Below are 20,632 nucleotides of genomic sequence, written 5' to 3' on the forward strand. Positions count from 1 at the left end.
TAGAAATTAAAGGATGCTACCTCTGATTCAGGAGGCAGTAATCAGTGCTCTTGTCTAGCTGTAGCAGCCACACATATTATCTATCTATCTATCTATCTATCTATCTATCTATCTATCTATCTATCTATCTACCTACCTACCTACCTACCTACCTACCTACCTACCTATCATCATCTAACTGTCAGTATACCACCTTCATCCTGGAGTAACTACAGGTAGTCCTTGCTTAACAACCGTTCGTTTAACAATGGTTCGGAGATATGACAGGGCTAAAAATTTACTTATGACCCGTCCTTGAAGTTACAATTATTGCACTACCCCCATGATCACATGATTGTGATTTGGGTACTTGGCAACCAGCTCACATTTACAACCATTTGCAGCATCTCATGGTCACATGATCACAATTTGTGACCTTCCCAGCTGGCTTCCGACCCGAAAAATCAATTGAAAACAATTGATTTGCTTTATGACCGTGTGACTCACTTTACGTTCATGGTGACTTGCTTTACAACCACTGCAAAAATGTTCATAAAATCGGGTCCGGTCCTGTGGTGCCTCTCTTACCAACCGCATCACTTAGCAACCAAAATTCCAGTTCCTGTTGTGGTAGTTAAGGGAGGACTACCTGTACACAGCCAAGTTTCTGTTGTTTTCCTGGCAACCGTACAGATGTGGTTTGCCATTTCCATTTTCTGGATTTGATTTGGGAGATTCTTCTAGATGGGCAGGCTTCCTTCTTGCCCAAAGAGTCCCACCTACGATCACCAACATTTATTTATTCCTTTAATTTATATGGCCACCCATCTCACATATGTGACTCTGGGCAGCACACACAATTAAAATAATAGAAAACCAACAATCGAAACCATGGTAGGCTAGAAGAAATAATTTCGGCAAGTTTGAGGGAAATAGAAGAGGAAGGCAGTGGATGAATGGGGTCAAAGAGCTACTTCTTGGCATGTCCCTGGACAGGCTACGGGCTGTTTTAGTGAAGGGCTTGAGAGGAGTGTTGGTTCACACACGTGCCAGAAGTGGAGCCCAGTTTGATGGTACCCAACTAGCCAACTCATTATCTTATGGCTACTGATCTGTCACAAACTGGTCCCAGTTCCTGTCCTAACAACCAGGAAACACACTGAGACAAGGAACTGGTCTCTAATATTTATTGCTAGTACTTAACAGGAATCCTAACAAACTGAAGAAGCGTGGGAAAACCCAGACATATAACCCCCAAGGGTTAAGGTGGTCCCGATCTGTGTCTCTTTGAATGGCTGAACAATTCCTCAGTGCTACGCATGCGCTTGACAGTCTGGATGGGAGCCCCCTGCTGGCCATCCTTACTCATGACAGTTCCTTTTAAAAGTCACCTAAATTGCTGGCCATTGCCCCATCTGATTCCAGCAAATCTCACAGTTTATATGTAGTAAAAAAAAAAACCCTTTTCCACACCATGCCTGTTTTTAGAGCGTCCTGTCATGTCTCTGCCTTTGCTCTAAGCATTAAAAACACCTCAAACGTACATAGAGAAGCTGCTTTAGTCTTCTAAATGTTTTGCTTGCCCTTTTAAAACCCCTTCCAGCCCTACAGTGTCTTTTGTGAGATGCAGTGATTACATTGCAGACTAGAGACCGCAACAGCTTCTCCTGTCCTGCCTTGCTGCAGGCCCTTAGCCTCCACGTTGGAAGGCAGGCTGTTTAGCTCAGTGCTGGTGTTGCCAAAAAAAAAAAAAAGTTTAAATTCACCAGGCAGGCAGCACAGCTGAGTCCTGTTCCTCCCATGTCTTCCTAGTGATCTACAGTAATTTCCAAAGACATACAAGTGTTCAGCAGTAGCTATGTTCACACAACATACTTGAGTTGGCTGCAGAATTACCAAGTTTTTTTAAAGTTGCAGAATTAGATATCGCATTAAAACAGTTCTCCATTGAATTCAGGTCAGAGGATCATTCAGGGTATTAGAGTATTGACCATTCAGAACGGCCGAGTTCACATAACATTCTTAACCAGGTCAGTTACAAACCTAGTTGTATCCATGCAATGGGCTAACTTTGGTTAATCATTTTTTAATGACTTAGCACAGCCTTTCTCAACCTTTTGACCCTGGAGGAACCCCTGGAATATTTTTCAGGCCTCGGGGAACCCCTGCACACTCAGGCTCAAATATAGGCCAGACGTTGCAAAATTATTGTATTAGTTTCATGTGTGGGCCTGTATATGTGCATGAACAGGGTTCTTAAACTAAAAATAAAGAATGAAGCTGACCTCTTTCATGTGAAGTTGCCCGAATTTGAAGTAATTTTTTAAATAAATCGTGATCTCCCAGGGAACCCCTAGTGAGCTCTCGCAGAACCCTGGTTGAGAACCCCTGACTGAGCATGTTGCACAAATATGCTTGGTTTATGAATTCCAGATATTACAACCCAGAAGGGAGAAATTGCGTTTGTAGAGGGATATGAGAAAATGCATGTGAAATCTAAAGATCCATTTAAGTATTTTCATAGTTCCAGCTTCCTTTAAATATTAGGGAAAATCAGAAGTAAAAGGATAACGGCAAACTGCCTTTGTTGCATCTTTGGAAGGAAATCATAGAACTTACTAGACTGCTGAGTATTGTGGAAAAAAAGCTCTTTTTTGTTTTAACAAAAACCTCCCTAAGTAGTCACCTGGGGAAGGTTTTAAATCACCACAGGTGAGCAGTGAAGCTATACACCTGCTCTGGCATATAGTACAGACACATTATGACTATTCCAGTTGAAAGCTCATTTAACACCCCCCTCCCTCAATGAATGCTACCAAATACAGTCTCTTCCTTCATAATTACTGTCTTTTTAGTGTTAATGCCAGAAGTTTCAGTTCCTGTTTCTTTGGATAATGACGCTATTATTTTCCTGCAGAAATAATTGGAACCAATTCGTTTAGTGATACTTCTTTCCAAGGATGGTACAATACATCAGATCTACTTACTGTCAAATAATAAGTGCTTTACATTAATACAAGGTGCCTGATTTAGCAATATCTTCAGAACCAATACATTCCTTTATTTATTGCTCTTACCTCTTGCTGGTCTGTTTTCTATCTTGGGCTATTGATTATCCCTTTCCTGTTTGGGCAACCTGTTTGAACAGAGTTACCCAAGCACATTTTCACTGTTGTTTCAAGAGGAATTTGTGCATTATGGGTTTACTGCTATAAGCAGTGGCAATATATTTCCTGGGTTAATTCCAGGAAATGCAGTTAGACAGTGGTTTATGTACCTTGACTCTTACCCTGGTTCTCATTAAAAATGAACAGAATTCTCTGTTTTTATTTTATTGATAGATTCATTTACTTATGTCCCATATCAGTTGCTTCTCTGGCAAGAAATAACTCTGGGCAGCACACACAGAGACAGAAATAGCCATTCTAGTGCAACTCTGTTTGTAAATAATCAACAGAAACCTTTTTCTAGCTTGAATAAACTATGGTTTATCCATTAAATCACATTTAGACAAGTTACGGCCAATGGAAGTGATTCCCTTACTGTAGTCCATAAAGGTTGCCCAGGTGATCCACTGCAGCCTCCCCACATCCACCATTCATGAGAACAGATCAATGGCTGAAAGTTGGCTTATTGAAACATACAATGATAATACTAGTATAACGTGAGAACTAACATTCAGAAAACGGACAATAGTGAATTGGTGTTTGGTGCAGTGAGTGACTATGATTTCAGATAGGCTCTTCCAAGGGGAACTGTGATCCCATACAACCAACCGCCCCCCATTGAAATGGTCTAAATAGGAAACATGATGAGAGAGGTCTAAAAATGGGATTTTACTGGGTTGGAGATCTACTTACCCCGACCCCTTAGTATTCCAAGATTCCTCTGGAATAGCATTCACCTGGCAAGTTTGTGCCATGAATTGTTGTGGCATAGCGGTAAAGTGATAAATACATAACTGATTTGGGATTGACTTTGGTGTAAAATTTAATTTAATGAGGCTCTTAAAAATGTAGGGGATGGAAAAGCATATAAAATGCACCGATAGTTATCTTATTCACCGAAAAACCATTAACTTCCATGCTGTTCAAGACAAAAATGCAAAGAGAGGTCTTTAAGTGGGCGGCCCCCACATTTTGCAAATATTTACTTATTGTTCCATAGTTGCGAAAAGTTTGACAAAAACTGGCCCAAGGAATTTGCAAACCAGGGTATGGTATTCAGTGTGTTTGACTTCCACACAGAATGAATTGTGAAGGCTTCAGGAAACAGGATGACTTGGAAGACAGCGAAGATCTTTGCAAGCCTGAAGATAATTTCCCAACATAATGGTGCATGGTATCTCTATTTGCAGTGGTATCATGGCAGAAGATAGGACCCTGAAAGGCTTTGGAAAACATTCGCTTCCTTAGAGTGTCATAGGGAAAACCACTTCCTGCATGATACCTTTGTAGGTATCTGTCATGACATCTGAATTTTCCAAGATCTTCACTGCTACTCTACTAAGTGGCATATTTCTTGACTGTTGGTTCCTTTCCTGTTGATAGTTGATCCAAAAAATAGAAGCCATCCACCACTTCAATGCCTTCACTTTAAATTCTAAGGCTGGTTGCTGTACCTGTTGGCATTAAGTTGGTTGTCTTAATATTTAACCTTGGTCCCATTTTTTTTCACTGTGCTTCTTGACTTTGAGTACTAGAGCTTGCAGGAAGTGTTATATTTGAATGAAATCTAGAGAGCTGTAACATACAAGTGATATTTCTTTAGTTGTGGAAAATAGTTCTTGACCATCTTCCTTGTAGCTTCCCTCAGCACTTCAGCTGGCCTTGGTTGATTATGGAAGCTAAACTGGATTAGACCTGCTTAGTACTTCTACCGGGGGGACCATCTGTGGACTCCAGAACTTCTATTGATCTATCTCTTCTATTGATTCCAGAACTGTTGACCAAACTGGGAAGTTCAAAATGTAGGGTGGAAAAGACAATAGCAAACACGTTAAGGCGCCAAACAGACACAAATCTTGAAAGTTGAATTAGCAGCAACGGCTGGTCAAAACCAGAGGGATTAATGCTTTAATGCTGTTCGCATAAGCTGAGGCTTTCATGTTTTGTGAGCAGAAGATTTATTTATTGGTTTATTAATCAAATTTATCACCACCCATCTCCCAAAAGGGACTCTGGGCGGTTTACAATAAAACATAAATAAAAATATACATGTAAAACCCTATAATACATAATAAAATAAATATAATAAAAACCTTGATGGCTGGAAGTTCTCTGTGATTTGCAAGCAGAGCAGGGTCCTTCTAAGAAACTAACCCTCCCCAGGAATGGCCACTCTCTCTCCCGCCCCAGGCATAATTACAGAACCAGGTCTTTAGCTGTTTCCTAAAGTCCAGGAGGGAGGGAGCCAATCTCACTTCCCGGGGAAGGATATTCCACAGGGCAGGGGCTGCTGCAGAGAAGGCCCGCCTCCTGGACCCCGCCAGATGGAGTTCTCTTGCAGACGGGGTCCGTAGCATGCCCTCTCTGCACAACAAGATGCTGTCTTGTGGCTGTTCTGCCTGGTGGCTTGACTCCCTCTGCTTGTTGGTGATACTACTTTTGGAAAAGCAGGGGTGGTTTCATTCTCAGCCAAGCAACCAGTTGCTGGAAATCTTGTTGTGTCAGAAGATAAATCACGTTGCCTCCATTTTTGCTGTGCCAAAGCTACAAAGAGTTTTTGCAATGCTCTTCTGAGCCATGCAGAAGCCACTTATGGGCTGATATCACCCAGAGGTGGTATCACTTGACCAGGACTTACTAAAGATGGTAGGAACGGTAGTGAACACATCTGTCTTGGAAAGGCTGCTTAGGAGATCAGTAGCATCAACCAGTGAGCAATTTTGGGGGAATAGACAGCTGATCAGGCTTCTGAGGTTTGTCTCTAGGGATCTACAAAGCCTGTGAGATTCAGAATGTTTTGAGCAAAAAATGCTCCATTTCAATTCCCAGTTGCTTTGTTCTGGTTCTTTTCAGCTTCCTGGGAGTATTTTAAGCTCAAAACATCTCTATTCTGAGCTGGAAAGGGCACTTTGAATGTTTCAAGCTCAGAGGTTTAAAAATGGGAATATCTTGCACACCTCCAGTTCTATCTTTGTGTGTGCAGGTATGCCATAGGTAGCACATTTCCCCCTTCTACATTTGTAAGTATATGTTGCCTTCTTGAGTGTGGGAAGAATGCATGTGTGTATTGTATATGCATCTATATTCATACATGTATGTCTCCTACCTCGGCATTTTTATGGACACGTTAATTCTTTATGTGTAAACTGGATCCTGAATTAACCCATTGTCTGGGTTCTTGCAGTCTTGTAGACTAAAGAAATGGGTTGGGCTTGTGCCCTCTGGCACCCCCCCCCCCAGCTAAGCAAGGTTTGTGCAAATGCAGCTGTTAGGATCTTACCTGGTCCAACACACTCCCTCCCCCAGGCGTGTGCAAAAATTCACACCCCTCTTCTCCCCACAACATGTTCCCCTCGTCCCTAACCAAACTCTCTTTTCACCAACCACAGCAGAAGCTTAAGGGTGTTCATCTCCTTTTGCAGGAAGGAAATGAGGAGCTGTCCATGGCTGAGTTGTGCGCTTGAGGACGCATCTCAAGGACAGTCCCTTAGAAAATGGCCGGGGGGTGGTGGTGGTCTGCAAAAAGATGCCATGGATGAAGAATCTTGCCATCAATCCATCCTTCTCCCCAGGTGTTCCCTCCCTCCCACTCCAAGCAATTTGACTTACTGCACTTTTCCAAGAAAGACATCTCCAGATGTTTGAGAAATGTGAAAAACAGAGGATTAATATATTTGAGCAGGAAAGGAGAAATGTGGTGAGATACAAACCATGGCTTTTTTCTCCTTCAGGCTGGATAGTTTTCTGTTTAAAGCAGTGTTTCTCAACCTCAGCAATTGAAGATGTGTGGGCTTCAACTTCCAGAATTCCCCAGCCAGCCATGCTGGCTGGGGAATTCTGGGAGTTGAAGCCCACACATCTTCAGTTGCTGAGGTTGAGAAACACTGGTTTAGAGGCATCCTTGACTTGACTACTTGTCCAGGCCAAGTTGGCTTAGAAAATGAATTCTCTTTTTCCCTTTTTTAGTGAAGCATAACAAACAATTAAAAAAATACATCAATGTTAGTACGATAAAAACTGCATGCATTATAGGGATTAATGTAAATTAAACATAAGGGGGAGGGAAACTAAGCAAAAAGGAATGGTATGATATTAATATAAAATTAATTCAATCTGTAAAGTTAAGTTAGACCACATTACTCCATCTTCTCATTTTTAGAATATAAAATTCTTCAGCAAATGGAGAATTGTAAGTCCCGAGTTTTCATGTTGTGGATGGACAACATCCAGCGGGCACACAGAACCAGCAACCTTTGAGGTCACCTAGTTGCAGATGCCATCACGATGGTGCCCAGTTCGGTTTTTCCCTGTAAACTACAGCACTTCTGTTTAAATATCCTTCTGTATTTGTATCTGCCACTTTTAGGTAGACACGTGTTTTCTTCGGCTGCTACAGGTCGAAGAAAATGAAGCATTCGTTACTTGTGCGTATATACGGAAAGGTTTATGTTTGATGAACTCAGGGTGTTAGAAAGAGTGAAGGCTGATGTGTTTCTGAGAAAGTCTGTGGAGAATGCAAAGGTACTGCAGCCTCCAAGAATTGTATGTGTGAGAAATGCAAGCTAGAATCAAACTGGTTTAGAGGGGAATACAGTAGATGGGTTGGAATTTGCTTATCCTGTTGAAGTTTGCATACCCTGGCAAACTTATGAGAGTTTGCCAGGGTATGGTCAATTAGTCTTAATTGACCACTCATCTGCTTGCAGATGGTCTCTAGCTGTTTCCTGTGAGTCCTTGAGAAGGCACTAGCAGCTGAGTGGTTGACTTGGTGAGCCTCAAAAGAATATATAACTGTATAATGTTTATAACTGTTAAACATAAAATGGATGCCATCTTTGTCCTCATCTCTCTGTTGATGTCCCTTGGAACTGTTTTCTCATCCATCCATCCATCGAAATCATTTTGGTTCCTCCTGATGTTAGAGTGGAACGTGTTTTCTGGGTATTGTGGACAGGGAGGGAGGAAGGAAGGAGGATCAATCATGGCAGAAAGAAAACCAGAGACACGGAGAAGGAATAGTCGGTGGAGGAATGGATTGGAAGGAAGGAAAAAAACAGAGCTATGGAAAAACTTCATATAGGCCTAAAGGTGCCATTTTGGTTTTCTGAAAGGACTCTTAGGTTTTTATAGAGTAATGATTTGTGAGACCAGAATGACTGAAACTATTTCTGTCCTGCTTGGCTTATAAAAGTAAGCTGATGCTCAATGATTAGGGCTGTGAGGTAACTCAGGTTCTGTGGAGACGAGGGCCGTCACAATATGCAAAAGTGCGAATCCATCTATCTACAACTCAGCCAAGCAGCTAGATCGGTTTCAGGGATGGTGGAGCTACAGCAGAGGACTTCTTGCAGCAGCTGCCCTCTCCTGAAAAAAGACAGAATTGTTTTAAGGAGTCATGAGCTCTTCAGAATGCAAAGCATGACATCACCCAAATACAAGGCTTGATTCATTGCAATAGCTCTGCTTCTAGATCTTGGTTGCATGTCATATTTAATCTGGAGCTAAAACTGGGACAAGAAATGGCTGGGATCATGTAGTACACCTAACCAGGTCAGCTAAAGACCTAAAATGTAATGGGCAGAAAGAATAAACTTGAGGAACAGGAGGAAGAGCTGCAACCAAAACAATGGTCAGATAAAAGAAATCTGAGTCCGGGCCAGAACTGTAATCTGAGAAAGCATCTCAGATATGACCCTCACTACTTCTCATGAAGATAAAGGGAGGGAGGGGGGAAGCACATTCAGGCTTGCACTTCTGTTACTATAACTTTATACTAAAAGTAGTATTAGCATGCACCCTTTTAGCTTCCTAGATTGGTCTGTTGGCAGATTGCTGGGAAAGCCTTTGGCCCAGGAGAGATCAGAAAAGTCACACACCAGGCATTTCTATAAAAACAATTTATTTACAGAAAGCAAAACGAAAGCAAAACATATTTAAAAGTCTTGGCTCTCAGTGAGAGCAGCTTGACTCTCTACATGCCTGCACAGAAAAGGAAACAGAAACTAAAACAAGTCGGGGCAAGTTTTCCCCCCAGGGGCAAAAATCAACATCTGAAAAGGGGACAGTTGAATTCAACCTTTGCACTCGGCCAGAATGATTAGTTACCATAGTAACCTTAATCTGTAGTAGAAAACAATATATTAACATGGTCCACCTTGAAGGGCTGACATCAAAACTCCATTTGTACCAGATGCTAAGCTTGGTTAGTGTCAACTGCTGTTAGTTTTCTGTGTCTTTCTTAGTCCAATACGCTGACCAAGAGTTTTGCCTCTCAGTATTCTCTGTGAATCAGGAAAAAACGTGTTAATTCTTTAATCAAGTTAAGCAGGTTGTATGAATGCAACCTATCATTTGTTGCCTGGAAGAAAAATAGGACATAACAAATCCATCAATTGCAGCATTAATGTCGTCGTCTCTTTCTGTTTTCTTTTGTTTCTGTGCCATCCAGTTTTCTGCTGGTTTTCTCCTGCTTAGTCCTCTCCGTTTTTTCAACCATCGATGATTACGAGGAGAGTTCTGAATGGGCCCTCTACAGCCTGGTAAGTGGGATGCTAAGTGTAGAAGTTTGGGTAGGACTGAAATCCAGGAAGGAGAGCGATGCCTTTGGCTAATATTTCCCTCTTTCGTTAATCAGTGGGGCTGTGGGGCACTTCAAACCTGAAGGTAAAAAGGTGCTTCAGAAAATGCAAATGCAGGCAGGCATCCCTCGTCTGCAGCCCCTTAAACCAGGCAGGTCTCTTCTTGGGCAGGAGCTTAGGAAAAGATGCAGCTGCTTTAAACAGGTGCAGGCAGACACAGCTCTTGTGCCTGCCAGGCACCCTGAAGCACCTTTTTGCCTCTGAAGTGCAACACAGCCTTATTAATCAATTGATTTCTGAGCAATCATTTTGCTGTGGGTAACAATGCTTGGGAGAGAAACTGAGTCCCTTGTATTGTATATTTACACAGTAGTGACAATCCGCCATTGTGGGTCTGTTTGCTGCCTCTGTCAACTTGGTTTTTGGGTTCCAAATAGACTTCCTTGCAACTGTGTAAATCAGATTTGACTCTGACACCATTCCTGCGAGCCAATGAAGCTAGTTCATGACCACTGCTGAGGCTGTGCCTTCTCTCGGAATGGGCTTTGTTTGCCTTCATTTGATGTTGCCACGTAGCCAAGTCTGATTGGCTGCATGATGAAGTTGTAGATTAATAGGAAGAAGAGGGAATTTTACAAAGAATTACAGGAAGTGAAGTAGAGCCAGGCCCAGGTAGTGCTTCAGGGGGAGATTTTCAGGTAATTTGAAGGTTAAAGGCTAGACTGGGCAGTCAAACAAGCATCCTCAGAGAAGACATTGGCAACCCAGTTCTGTATTATTGCTAAGAAAACAACACCAATATGAACCATGTGAAGTCACCCAGAGATAATCTTGAGGTAGACTTCAGATTTTCCTAGTGATAAGCATTTATTTATTTATCAGATTTATACACTGGCAATCTCACTACAGGTAGTCCTCACTTAACAACCAGAACTGGGACTGGAATTTTAGTTGCTAAGTGAAGCAGTCATTAAGTGAATCCAATTTTATGCCATTTTGTGTGGTAGTCTTTAAGCGAATCACTGCAGTTGTTAAGCGAACCACATGGTTGTTAAGCCAATCATGTGGTTCCCCATTGATTTTACTTACAAGAAGCCAAGTAAAGCTTGGGAAGGTTGAAAATGGCAATCATGTGACCATGGGATGCTGTGATGATCATAATTGCAAACCTGTTGCCAAGCACCCAAATCATGATCATGTGACCATGGGGATTTGGCGATGGTCGTAAGTGTGAGGACCGGTCGTAAATCGGTTTTTCCAGCACCATCATAAGTCTGAACCATCACTAAACAAATGGTCATTAAGCAAGGACTACCTGTATTAGGAATTGTTTGTCTTAATTTATAGTGTGCAGCTCCCAAAGCAATGAAACTGAGGCAGAATTCCCTTTCTCCATGATTTGCATTTCAGATCATGGAATTTGACATTTTTAAGTGCTTGGAGTTCCTTTCCCCTGTAACATGGAACTTCCTGCTGATGCAGTCAATTTACAGGCCTTCAGGATGCTTTATACTTCCCCGATGATCCCATCTTTTAACATGAAGATTGAGCAAAAGCTCAGAAAGAACACCTCTTTCTCAGAGGTATTGCAGAGAGAGAGAAAAGAAGGGATTCAAAAAAGGGAATGGCTTGCCTCTGTTAAGCATCTTTAGGGACAGAAGGATAAAGGAATGAAGACAGTTCCATAACAATTGTGATTGGTTTTGTCAGGTTGGAAGCCATGCACCCCGTTCAGATTTGGTGCTTCCTCCCCGCCATGCAGTTTGACTGTGGCAAGGCAGTGGAGAGGGCCGAGGGGGATGGGGGGTGCAGTTGGAGGTGCTGAAGGAAAGTGCGCGCAAACTGGCTAGCTGAGGGATGCCAACCGTCGTGTGATAAGAGAGATGGAGGTTTAAGGCCGGGATGTTTGTCCCATACGGAGAAAGCAGAACGAAGGAACAAAGGGGGGCAGGTGGGGGAGACCAGTGGAATTTTACAGACTTTGCTGCTTGCATGCTGTGGGAGGGGGATTTGTTTCAAACTGCTGAATTGCGCGCGAAAAGCCACTTGTGACTTTGTTTCTAAACTAGATGCTGATTCTCTTTGAATAAACTTAAACCATATTCCTACTTCTGCGACTTGTGGTTAAATTGGATTTAGGGGAATACAGAACTGGGTTCATCACAGGTTTTGGAAAGGCCTGAATAGAAGTCGCCAACATTTAGCAATGTCCTGTGGTCGGTGTCTAGGATTTTGGAGATCCAGAAGAGAGAGTTTCTTTCTGAGATAGTTTCTACGTAGGTGGACAACGTAAATAATCCACTGAAAAGATTTCCTTTGGAATTTTATAAAGCCAAGAGGGAAGAGATTGAATTAGTTTGCAAATTAAAAAAAAAATCTGAGCTGGATTTTGTAAATTCCTGCCTGGGGCAGGGGGTTGGACTAGAAGACCTCCAAGGTCCCTTCCAGCCCTGTGATTCTATGATTCTGTGAAGCGTTGGGATTGTTTTGAAAGTACCTTGGCTTTCATCAGTTTCAGATGCACCGGGGTTTCTTAGAAACCAAAAACGAACAGAGAATTGATGCGTCAGGATTGTCTTGCGTTGTTATCATGCTGAAATACAGGTTCTGTCTCTACTGCAGGAAATTGTCACCATTGTGGTCTTCGGAGTAGAGTACTTTGTAAGAATCTGGGCTGCTGGCTGCTGCTGTCGATACCGAGGTTGGAGAGGGAGGTTAAAATTCGCCCGCAAGCCCTTTTGTGTGATCGGTAAGAACCGTTTCCTTGCTAGGAACCCCAGTCTCCCTTCAGAAAAGGATCAGAGTCTTGCCAGATGTGTCATGCTTTAATTTCCCATCATTTGCAACCAGTATGGAGTTGTCATCTCAAGAAAACTGGAGAGCACCAGTTTGGGGAATGCTGGTCTTCAGGACAAAGCTTATGTGGAGGTGGAAACGTAAGAAAAATTGGGATTAAATGACCATTATGCATCCAGTGATGGAAAAACGGAGAAACATTGGACTGAGCTAACGTTTTATAGTTCTTTTCCTTTGATGCAGACATCATGGTGTTAATTGCCTCCATCGCTGTGCTGGCCGCTGGATCCCAGGGGAATGTTTTCGCCACCTCAGCACTCAGAAGCTTGCGCTTCCTGCAGATCCTGCGCATGATCCGAATGGACCGCAGAGGAGGCACCTGGAAGCTTCTGGGATCGGTGGTGTATGCCCATAGCAAGGTGAGCATCTGAGACCTTGGAAGCTATCAGTTGTGGCAGATGCTAGGGTCAATCTGAGCAACCAGATTGGTTTGAGGTTTTGGAGAACGAATGTGTTTAACCTCATTGCATTTATATAGAAAAGGAGTAAGTAAATCACTGTGTTGTTGGAGTTGCAATGAGAACAACATTTCATTCAAATATATGATATTCTGATGTTCAAAAGTTATTGTTTATTTATTTATTATTCCAATTTGTATTGCTGTCCCGCTCATATATATATATATGATTCTGGTTGTCTTATATAATATAAATATAAAACAACAACAACAAAACATTACACCAATTTTAAAACAAGAAAAAACAATATAAAAGCATGTAAAACATATTAGTTTGGGGGAAGATATAATTACATATTTGAATTTGAGACAAGATTCAGTATGGTTGGATGTTAATATTCTTTTGAACTATGTTGCTATTAGTGTTTCTCAAACTTGGCAACTTTGAGATGGGTGGACTTCAACTCCCAGAACTCCCCAGCCAGCATATGCTGGCTGGGGAGTTCTGGGAGTTGAAGTCCACCCATCTCAAAGTTGCTAAGGTTGAGAAACACTGGCTTAGAGGATTGCAACAGACGCATCAGTGGGACATTCTCCTCTATCAAAATGTACTGAATTATCAGTAGTGGTAGAACAGTAGAAAAGGAAGGTTATCATGCTTAATAGCAAGAGGTTGGCTGGGGAATTCTGGGAGTTGAAGTCCACCCATCTTAAAGTTGCTAAGGTTGAGAAACCTTGATCTATTACATGGAAATCAATGACCAGGCAGTGGATTCGTGGTGCCCTTCTTATTGCTAAGAAACTGGTTCTTCAACTTTGGAAAGATAAAATTATGCCATACTTCATGGATTAAAGCCCTGATATGATATACAGCTGCTTACCGACATAGATTATGTATGGATGATTAAAATGAATCACTCATACTTTATTAAAACTGTTGTACAAAATTTTACGCATGTATGAGAAGCCTTTATATTCTTGTCGCTGCTGTTTTTCTCCCTTCCTTTCGATTCTTCCTTTCCTTTCTTTTTTCGTGGCTGTTTTAATTTCTTTCTTCCCCTCTCCATGTTCAGTATTTATTTTATTTATTATTAAATTGGGATGCTGCCCATCTCACCATAAAAGTGTCTCTTTTATTGACATTTTCTGCCAATTACCTTTCCCCCCCCTTAAATACCTTTAATATACATCACTCGCCATACGTGTGTGTGTGTGTGTGTTTGTGTGTATTTGTGTGTGTGTAGAGTAAGAGTCTGTAAGAGTCACTAGATAGATAGACAGATGGGAGCCTCTGTAGTTCACTGATGAAGATGCTGGACTAGGAATGGGGAGACCCAAGTTCTCACTCCCACGAGCCATAGAAGCTCCTTGGGGATGTTGGGCCAGTCCCTCCACCTCAGCCCAAGAGCTGGGTGGTGTAGTGGGAAGATGCTGGCCTAGGAGTGGGGAGACCCAGGTTCCAGACCCCCTCAGCCATAGAATCTCCTTGGGAGCCAGTCCCTCCCTCTCAACCCTAGACTAGAAAGTAAAAAAACATCTACCTACCAACCCTGCACTGGACCAGCATGGTAAATTGTGGTCCATAACCTTCAATGAAGAGGCCTTCATATTGGAGTAGATTGACTGGGCTGATATACCCCCACATACATCCGTGTGTATTTACATACACCCTCTGGAGAACTTTGAATTCTGCGGTTGATTATATGATGGTTTAATGAGGACCTGGTAGTGTATTTCTGCATGCCATTTTTCTTGCAGGATTGCTTTTTGTTCTTCTGAAAAATTGAACCCTTCCCTGCTTTAAAGGGAGTTAAAGTGTGCACATTTGGGTGAAAAAGACCCATTTGGGGCATGGTAATCAGAAGTTGGGGGAAGAAAACAGGATGTATAATGATTGCCTTTCTCTTCCTGTTTACTGAAGCCTGGCATCACATGCACAGAGATCAGTTTCTCCCCAGTTAAGCTTTCTGCTCTCTGTTGGTTGTCACAACTGTCCTCTAACTGGCATCCAGTCCCTGCAATGCCCTGGTGACGCACCTGGCTGAATTGCCGTTAACCCTCCTTGAATCATGCCATCTCTTTTCAGATCGTTTGATTGTCGTTTATTGCTTGAGAACTGTTTGCATGCTAAGACCCTTTTCATGTTACTGGCCTGGACGTCGTGCTGGATTCCCTCCTCGTAAGGGGCTTTGTTTTGTTCCGGTTGTGTTGGGTGAGCTTAGCAGTTATGACCGAGACATCCTGCTGCAGTGGGTGACGCTGGTCTGTCTTCTTTTACTTGCTCAGCTGAGTTTGTCCTGAGGCCTTTGAAATCTGCTCGGAATCCATAATGTTCATATGCGTGTCCCTCCTTTGTATCTGACGGCATTGCTATCGCCGTTACATTTTTTCCTCCGCTGAAGTCAATGGCGGAATGTGTGGAGGAACCTCCCAAAGCCATTGATTCTACATTTTTCACTTTCGCTGCCTTGCAGGAGCTGATCACTGCCTGGTATATTGGATTCCTGTGCCTAATTTTAGCCTCCTTCCTGGTGTACTTGGCTGAGAAAGGGGAAAATGATCACTTCGACACCTATGCAGATGCCCTGTGGTGGGGCCTGGTGAGTACCTTCTCTTGCCAGTTTAGGCTATGAATTTCTGGCTATCATTGTAGCATCAGAGGTACAGGTAGTTCTCACTTAACAAGCGAACCATTTAGTGATGGTTCGGACTTACAACGGCGCTGAACGAACCGACTGATGACCGGTCCTTATGACCATCAAAGTGTCCTTGCAGTCACATGATCACAATTTGGGCACTTGGCAACTGGTTTGCATTAATGACCGTTGAAACATCCCATGGTCATGTGATTGTCATTTTTGACCTTCCCGGCTGGCTTCTAGCAAGCAAAATCAATGGGGAACTGCGTTATTTGCTTAATGACCATGTGGTTTGCTTAACACCTGCAGTGATTTGCTTAACAACTGCCACAAAAAAAGCTTGTAAAATTGGGTCGGATTCACTTAATGACTGCTTCACTTAGCAATCAAAATTCTGGTCCCAATTGTGGTCATTAAGCGAGAACTACCTGTATAGGGAGCTTGAAGAAGTAGCTGGTAAGAATTCATTTGCTGTGCAATTCAGTTTGCCTGATGGATCCAAATTTACCTTGCTTGGGGATCTTGGAAATTTATTTCACCTTGTCTATGGTTCCTAGTTCTTGGAAACTGATCCTGTTCTACAACTTGCCTTTCTCTTTCTCTTGTAACACATGCACAAACACATGCCTTTGACTGTCTGATTGTAAGTGTTCAATAAATAGCTGTGGAACTGCTTAACAATCCACCACGCTTTGGTGGTAAGAAGGCCCCGGTGTAGAAATGATTTTTCCTTCTGTTGTTCTTCTGGGTGCAAATTATCAGGTTAGGAAACTAACAGAGGAAGAGCTAACTGTCGTTTTTCTACTCCAATTTTCTGTCTTGATCCTTCAGGTAACCAGTTTTAGCCTTGATTGCAAGGCTACTGGTAGAGATGAATTAAAAACAAACAGTTCCCAGGTCTGAAAGGAAAAAAAATCAGTGTTCACCTTGCGCGCTATGCAGTGGAGGGTGGGGCGGCCCAGATGGTTCTCAGACAGATGAAATGTGGAATGAAACGCAACAGCTCCAGTATGAAACTGCTCAGGCTCAAGACAGTTAAAAGTAATTGAAGTATTTTACAAAGGGCAGATTATTATGGGATGCGATTTCTCTTATTCAGCGACAGGCTCATGTTGGACATGGTCAGGATGGGGCACTTCAGGGAATTGTCTTTGCTACTCCCCCAATCCCTGAAGATCATGCTGATGAAATTCAGTAGCAAATTGCCGCATTTTGGCAGTGTGTCCCCCCCACTTTTAAAAGTACCAAACAGTCATCTTAATGCACTTATTTTGCTTAACAGCCTGTCAGCCTTGTGAGGTAGTCCAGACAGGAAGCACGCCCAGATGAACTAATTCTACTTTATTGTAAGGTTACCTTCACAGAATCTTGCAAGTCTGAAAATACATTTCTCCCGCAGTCCCCTTTACAGCCTAAGAAACTAGGGAGGGTCCCTTCTGAGCTGCTTGCCCCACCCACATTCCTGCTGTGGGCTCCGCTGCCTCTTATCTGACTGTTCCCCTGGCTGTGCTTTTCCTCCTGTCTCCCATGGTCCTTCTCACATACCATTATACAACCTCAAATGCTTGTTTTCAATGTCTAGGCTGACATATATGCAGCAGATTCTTTTGGCTCCTGCACCAGTATTAACTTTGAAGATTCCATAAAATGATCTTTGTTTTCCTTCAGATTACTCTCACCACCATTGGCTACGGGGACAAGTACCCACAAACCTGGAATGGACGTCTCCTGGCAGCAACATTCACCTTGATTGGGGTTTCTTTTTTTGCCCTCCCAGCAGTAAGTAGGGTCCTCTGCAGCCCCCTTTTCTTGGAAAGAAACCCAATCCATATCCAATCTGTGTCTCACTTAGGATGAAAATCATCTGGATTGCCTCTGGTCTGCAGAGGGGCTTTGCAAGTCTAAAACACCCCATTTTCATTGGAAGAAGGGGCTGTGCCTGGCTCAGTGATGAAGCTGAATGTATCTATGCATTCTCTCTCTCTCTGTCTATTTGCATAATATTTGTCAGGGGTGAACATGTTTTCAATGCTGTATAATTTCATCCAGAGCCCTAACGGTGTTTTAAACCCTAAGCATGCATTCAAGCAAAAGCTGAGAGCAATATAAATAAATAGAGATTTGTACAACAGCATGAAACAAGGAGGCTATTCTGTTAAAAATTCACAAAAACCTTGATAGAATAAAAATCTGCTTACCTGAAAACAATCAACAATGTTGCTAAGTCAAATTTCCTTAAAAAACAATTCCTTAAAAAAAACACAGTTGGAAGAAACCAAGTCAGTTGGTCCAAGCTATTTAACTGGGTTGCAGTGGTGGTGATAACACAAAGTAATGTCTCCATCACTCATCCAAGTATTATCTAATCTGGTTCTTAGTTTACACTGCATCTCTATATTTTGTCACTGTGATGTTAAAGACATATTAAACACATATTTTGTTTAACTGGATTGACTGTGATGCAGAGAGGCAACTATTGCCCCTAATTATCTAGATCTTTTCTAGATAATTAGGGGCAATAGCTCTTGAGGAACACTTGTAGGCACGTGGTTTCCTCACATACTTGTAATTCTCCAAGGAATACAGCCTATTATCTCCAGAAGTAAGGGGTAGAAGAGAAAGAAACAGTGGACAAACTTGATGGGGAAAAAATATTGTACTTATTTTCAGGGAATTCTAGGTTCTGGATTTGCACTGAAGGTTCAAGAGCAGCATCGTCAAAAGCACTTTGAAAAAAGGAGAAACCCTGCAGCCGGCCTGATTCAGGTGAGCAGGGAGAAAAGGTGGGGGCTCAGGAAAGGCTGGATCTGTGATGAGAGAGAAGTGGATCCCCAGCTGGTGCTGAAGGAGAATTAATGACATGGAATTGCCTAGAGCAGTTGAAAGTTGCTGAGGTTGAGAAGCACTGGCTTAGAGGATTGCAACAGATGCATCAGTGGGACATTCTCCTCTATCAAAATGTACTGAATTATCAGTAATGGTAGAACAGTAGAAAAGGAAGGTTATCATGCTTAATAGCAAGAGGTTGCATGGAGCTGGGGGTCTGCTGTTGAAAAGATGGTGGGAGTGTCTACCTGATTGGCTCTTTAGAGTGCCTGTAGTCCAACACTATATGCTAGAGGTGACGGACTCGTCCCTGGGGGAGCTGGGGGTGCTGACGACCGACAGGAAGCTCTGGCGTGGGCTGGTCCATGAAGTCACGAAGAGTCGGAAGCGACTAAACGAATAAACAACAACAACAACAAAGTCCAACGCTGCAGTATTTTCTACTCTGGTAATGCTTTGGCTAGGGATGTGGTGGCGCTGCGGGTTAAACTGCTGAGCTGCTGAGCTTGCCGATTGGAAAGTTGGTGGTTCGAATCCGTGTGACGGGGTGAGCTCCCGTTGCTAGTCCCAGCTCCTGCCAACCTAGCAGTTTGAAAACATGCAAATGTGAGTAGATGAATAGGCACCACTTCGGCAGGCAGGTAATGGCGTTCCGTGTAGTCATGCCGGCCACATGACCACGGAAGTGTCTATGGACAAACGCTGGCTCTTCGGCTTTGAAACGGAGATGAGCACCGCCCCCTAGAATTGGACACGACTGGACTTAATGTCAAGGGAAACCTTTACCCTTTACCTTAATGCTTTGTCTACCCGTTCATCCTTTTGTCTTTGGCAAAGGCGTGGGAAAGGGTTTCTCTTTAACCCAGAATCTCTTAAAACTTGCTTATTCCAGAAGGCTTGGGGATCCCATGGAATTAGAGAGCCCACAAGGCGGTTACTTTGTGTATAGGATGTTGGTCCATTCTCCCGTTGTCTTATTTATATTTATGTATAATTGTTTTTTAATGGTGGTTTTAGACTTGTTTTTAACTGTTTTATTGTTCGCCACCCAGAGTCACGTTTGTGAGATGGGCGGCTGTATAAATTTGATTTGATAAAATAAATAAATAAACACGGCCTTACCTGCAATCTGCTTTACATCAGTCCACCCTTAGAGACTACACAGACATGCAACCTGAGTATACGGGCTTCCAGCTCTGGGATCGTGTAAAACCGATTGTACGGGCCCTGCACTGGTTACAGATTCAGTTCTGGACACAATTTAAAGTGCTGGTTTTAATCTGTAAAGCCTTTTATGGCCTGGCATCTGCAGGGCCACCTCTTCCAAAGTGCATCGGCCTGATATACCAGAGCAGGGTTTCTCCAACTTGACAACTTCAGGATGTGTGGACTTCCACTCCCAAGTCTCCCAGTGTGGACTTCAATTTCCCAGCTGGCTGGGGAATTCTGGGAGTTGAAGTCCACACATCTTCAAGTTGCCAAGTTTGAGTAATACTGTACTAGAGCATTGAGGAAGGAACTCTTCAGGATCCCACACTTCCAGAGATTTGGGGAGCTGAGGCTAGAAGATGCAGTTTTTCAAGGACAGCATCAATATTGTGGAATGGTCTCCCTGCAGAGATTTACTTGTTTGTTTTTTTATTTGTCATATGGCCGCCCATCTCACAGTCAAGTGACTCTGGACGGCCTACAAGAAAGTTAAAAACAATGTGGACTAATTAATATTAATGTTATTTGTAGCTTGGCTGTCTGATTGTTATGGGAATTTTATTTTTTAAAACCATCCCTATAGCAATCTTTCTAGAAGTTGGGTGATAGGTAGAACTCGGCATGACTTATTATCTGATTTCATTTGGAGGCTTTGGGGCAAAAAAATATGTGGGCTGGAGCTTATCTTGAGTTCCCATTATTCCCTGTGACAGAACATTCAAAACTAAATGCAAATTTTGTTGTCCTGAGCTTTGCAACTGGGGCCACATGGTTTATAAAACATGGTTTAGGGCTTGTATCAATTCAGCATATTGTGGTTCATCCAATAAATTGTGGTTTATCCAAGAAACCATGGCTTAACCTAAGTTCAAATTGAGCTAATCCACAGTATTAGTAGCTGGAGGTAGTAGTTTTTCATTGCAAGATCGTTGGTATTTTGCAGTCCATCCCCCCAGCCTGGAAATACCAGGGATCAAATCT

The 20,632-nt window shown here is 42.6% G+C and overlaps 1 protein-coding gene across 6 annotated transcripts in view; it reads left to right on the forward strand.

Moving 5' to 3' along the window:
* Positions 1-20,632, forward strand: part of KCNQ2 (potassium voltage-gated channel subfamily Q member 2) — a 120,711-nt gene that overhangs the window by 37,690 nt on the left and 62,389 nt on the right. For all 6 annotated transcript variants that reach the window (XM_063296922.1, XM_063296924.1, XM_063296923.1 and 3 more), the window contains exons 2-7: positions 9,595-9,685; positions 12,347-12,473; positions 12,764-12,939; positions 15,452-15,577; positions 17,285-17,395; positions 18,287-18,382. In XM_063296922.1, the coding sequence (XP_063152992.1) occupies positions 9,595-9,685; positions 12,347-12,473; positions 12,764-12,939; positions 15,452-15,577; positions 17,285-17,395; positions 18,287-18,382 (727 nt within the window). The remainder of the gene's footprint in view (positions 1-9,594; positions 9,686-12,346; positions 12,474-12,763; positions 12,940-15,451; positions 15,578-17,284; positions 17,396-18,286; positions 18,383-20,632) is intronic.

The sequence above is a fragment of the Candoia aspera genome, chromosome 3 (genome assembly GCF_035149785.1).
Source record: "Candoia aspera isolate rCanAsp1 chromosome 3, rCanAsp1.hap2, whole genome shotgun sequence".
NCBI classification, from domain to species: domain Eukaryota; kingdom Metazoa; phylum Chordata; class Lepidosauria; order Squamata; family Boidae; genus Candoia; species Candoia aspera.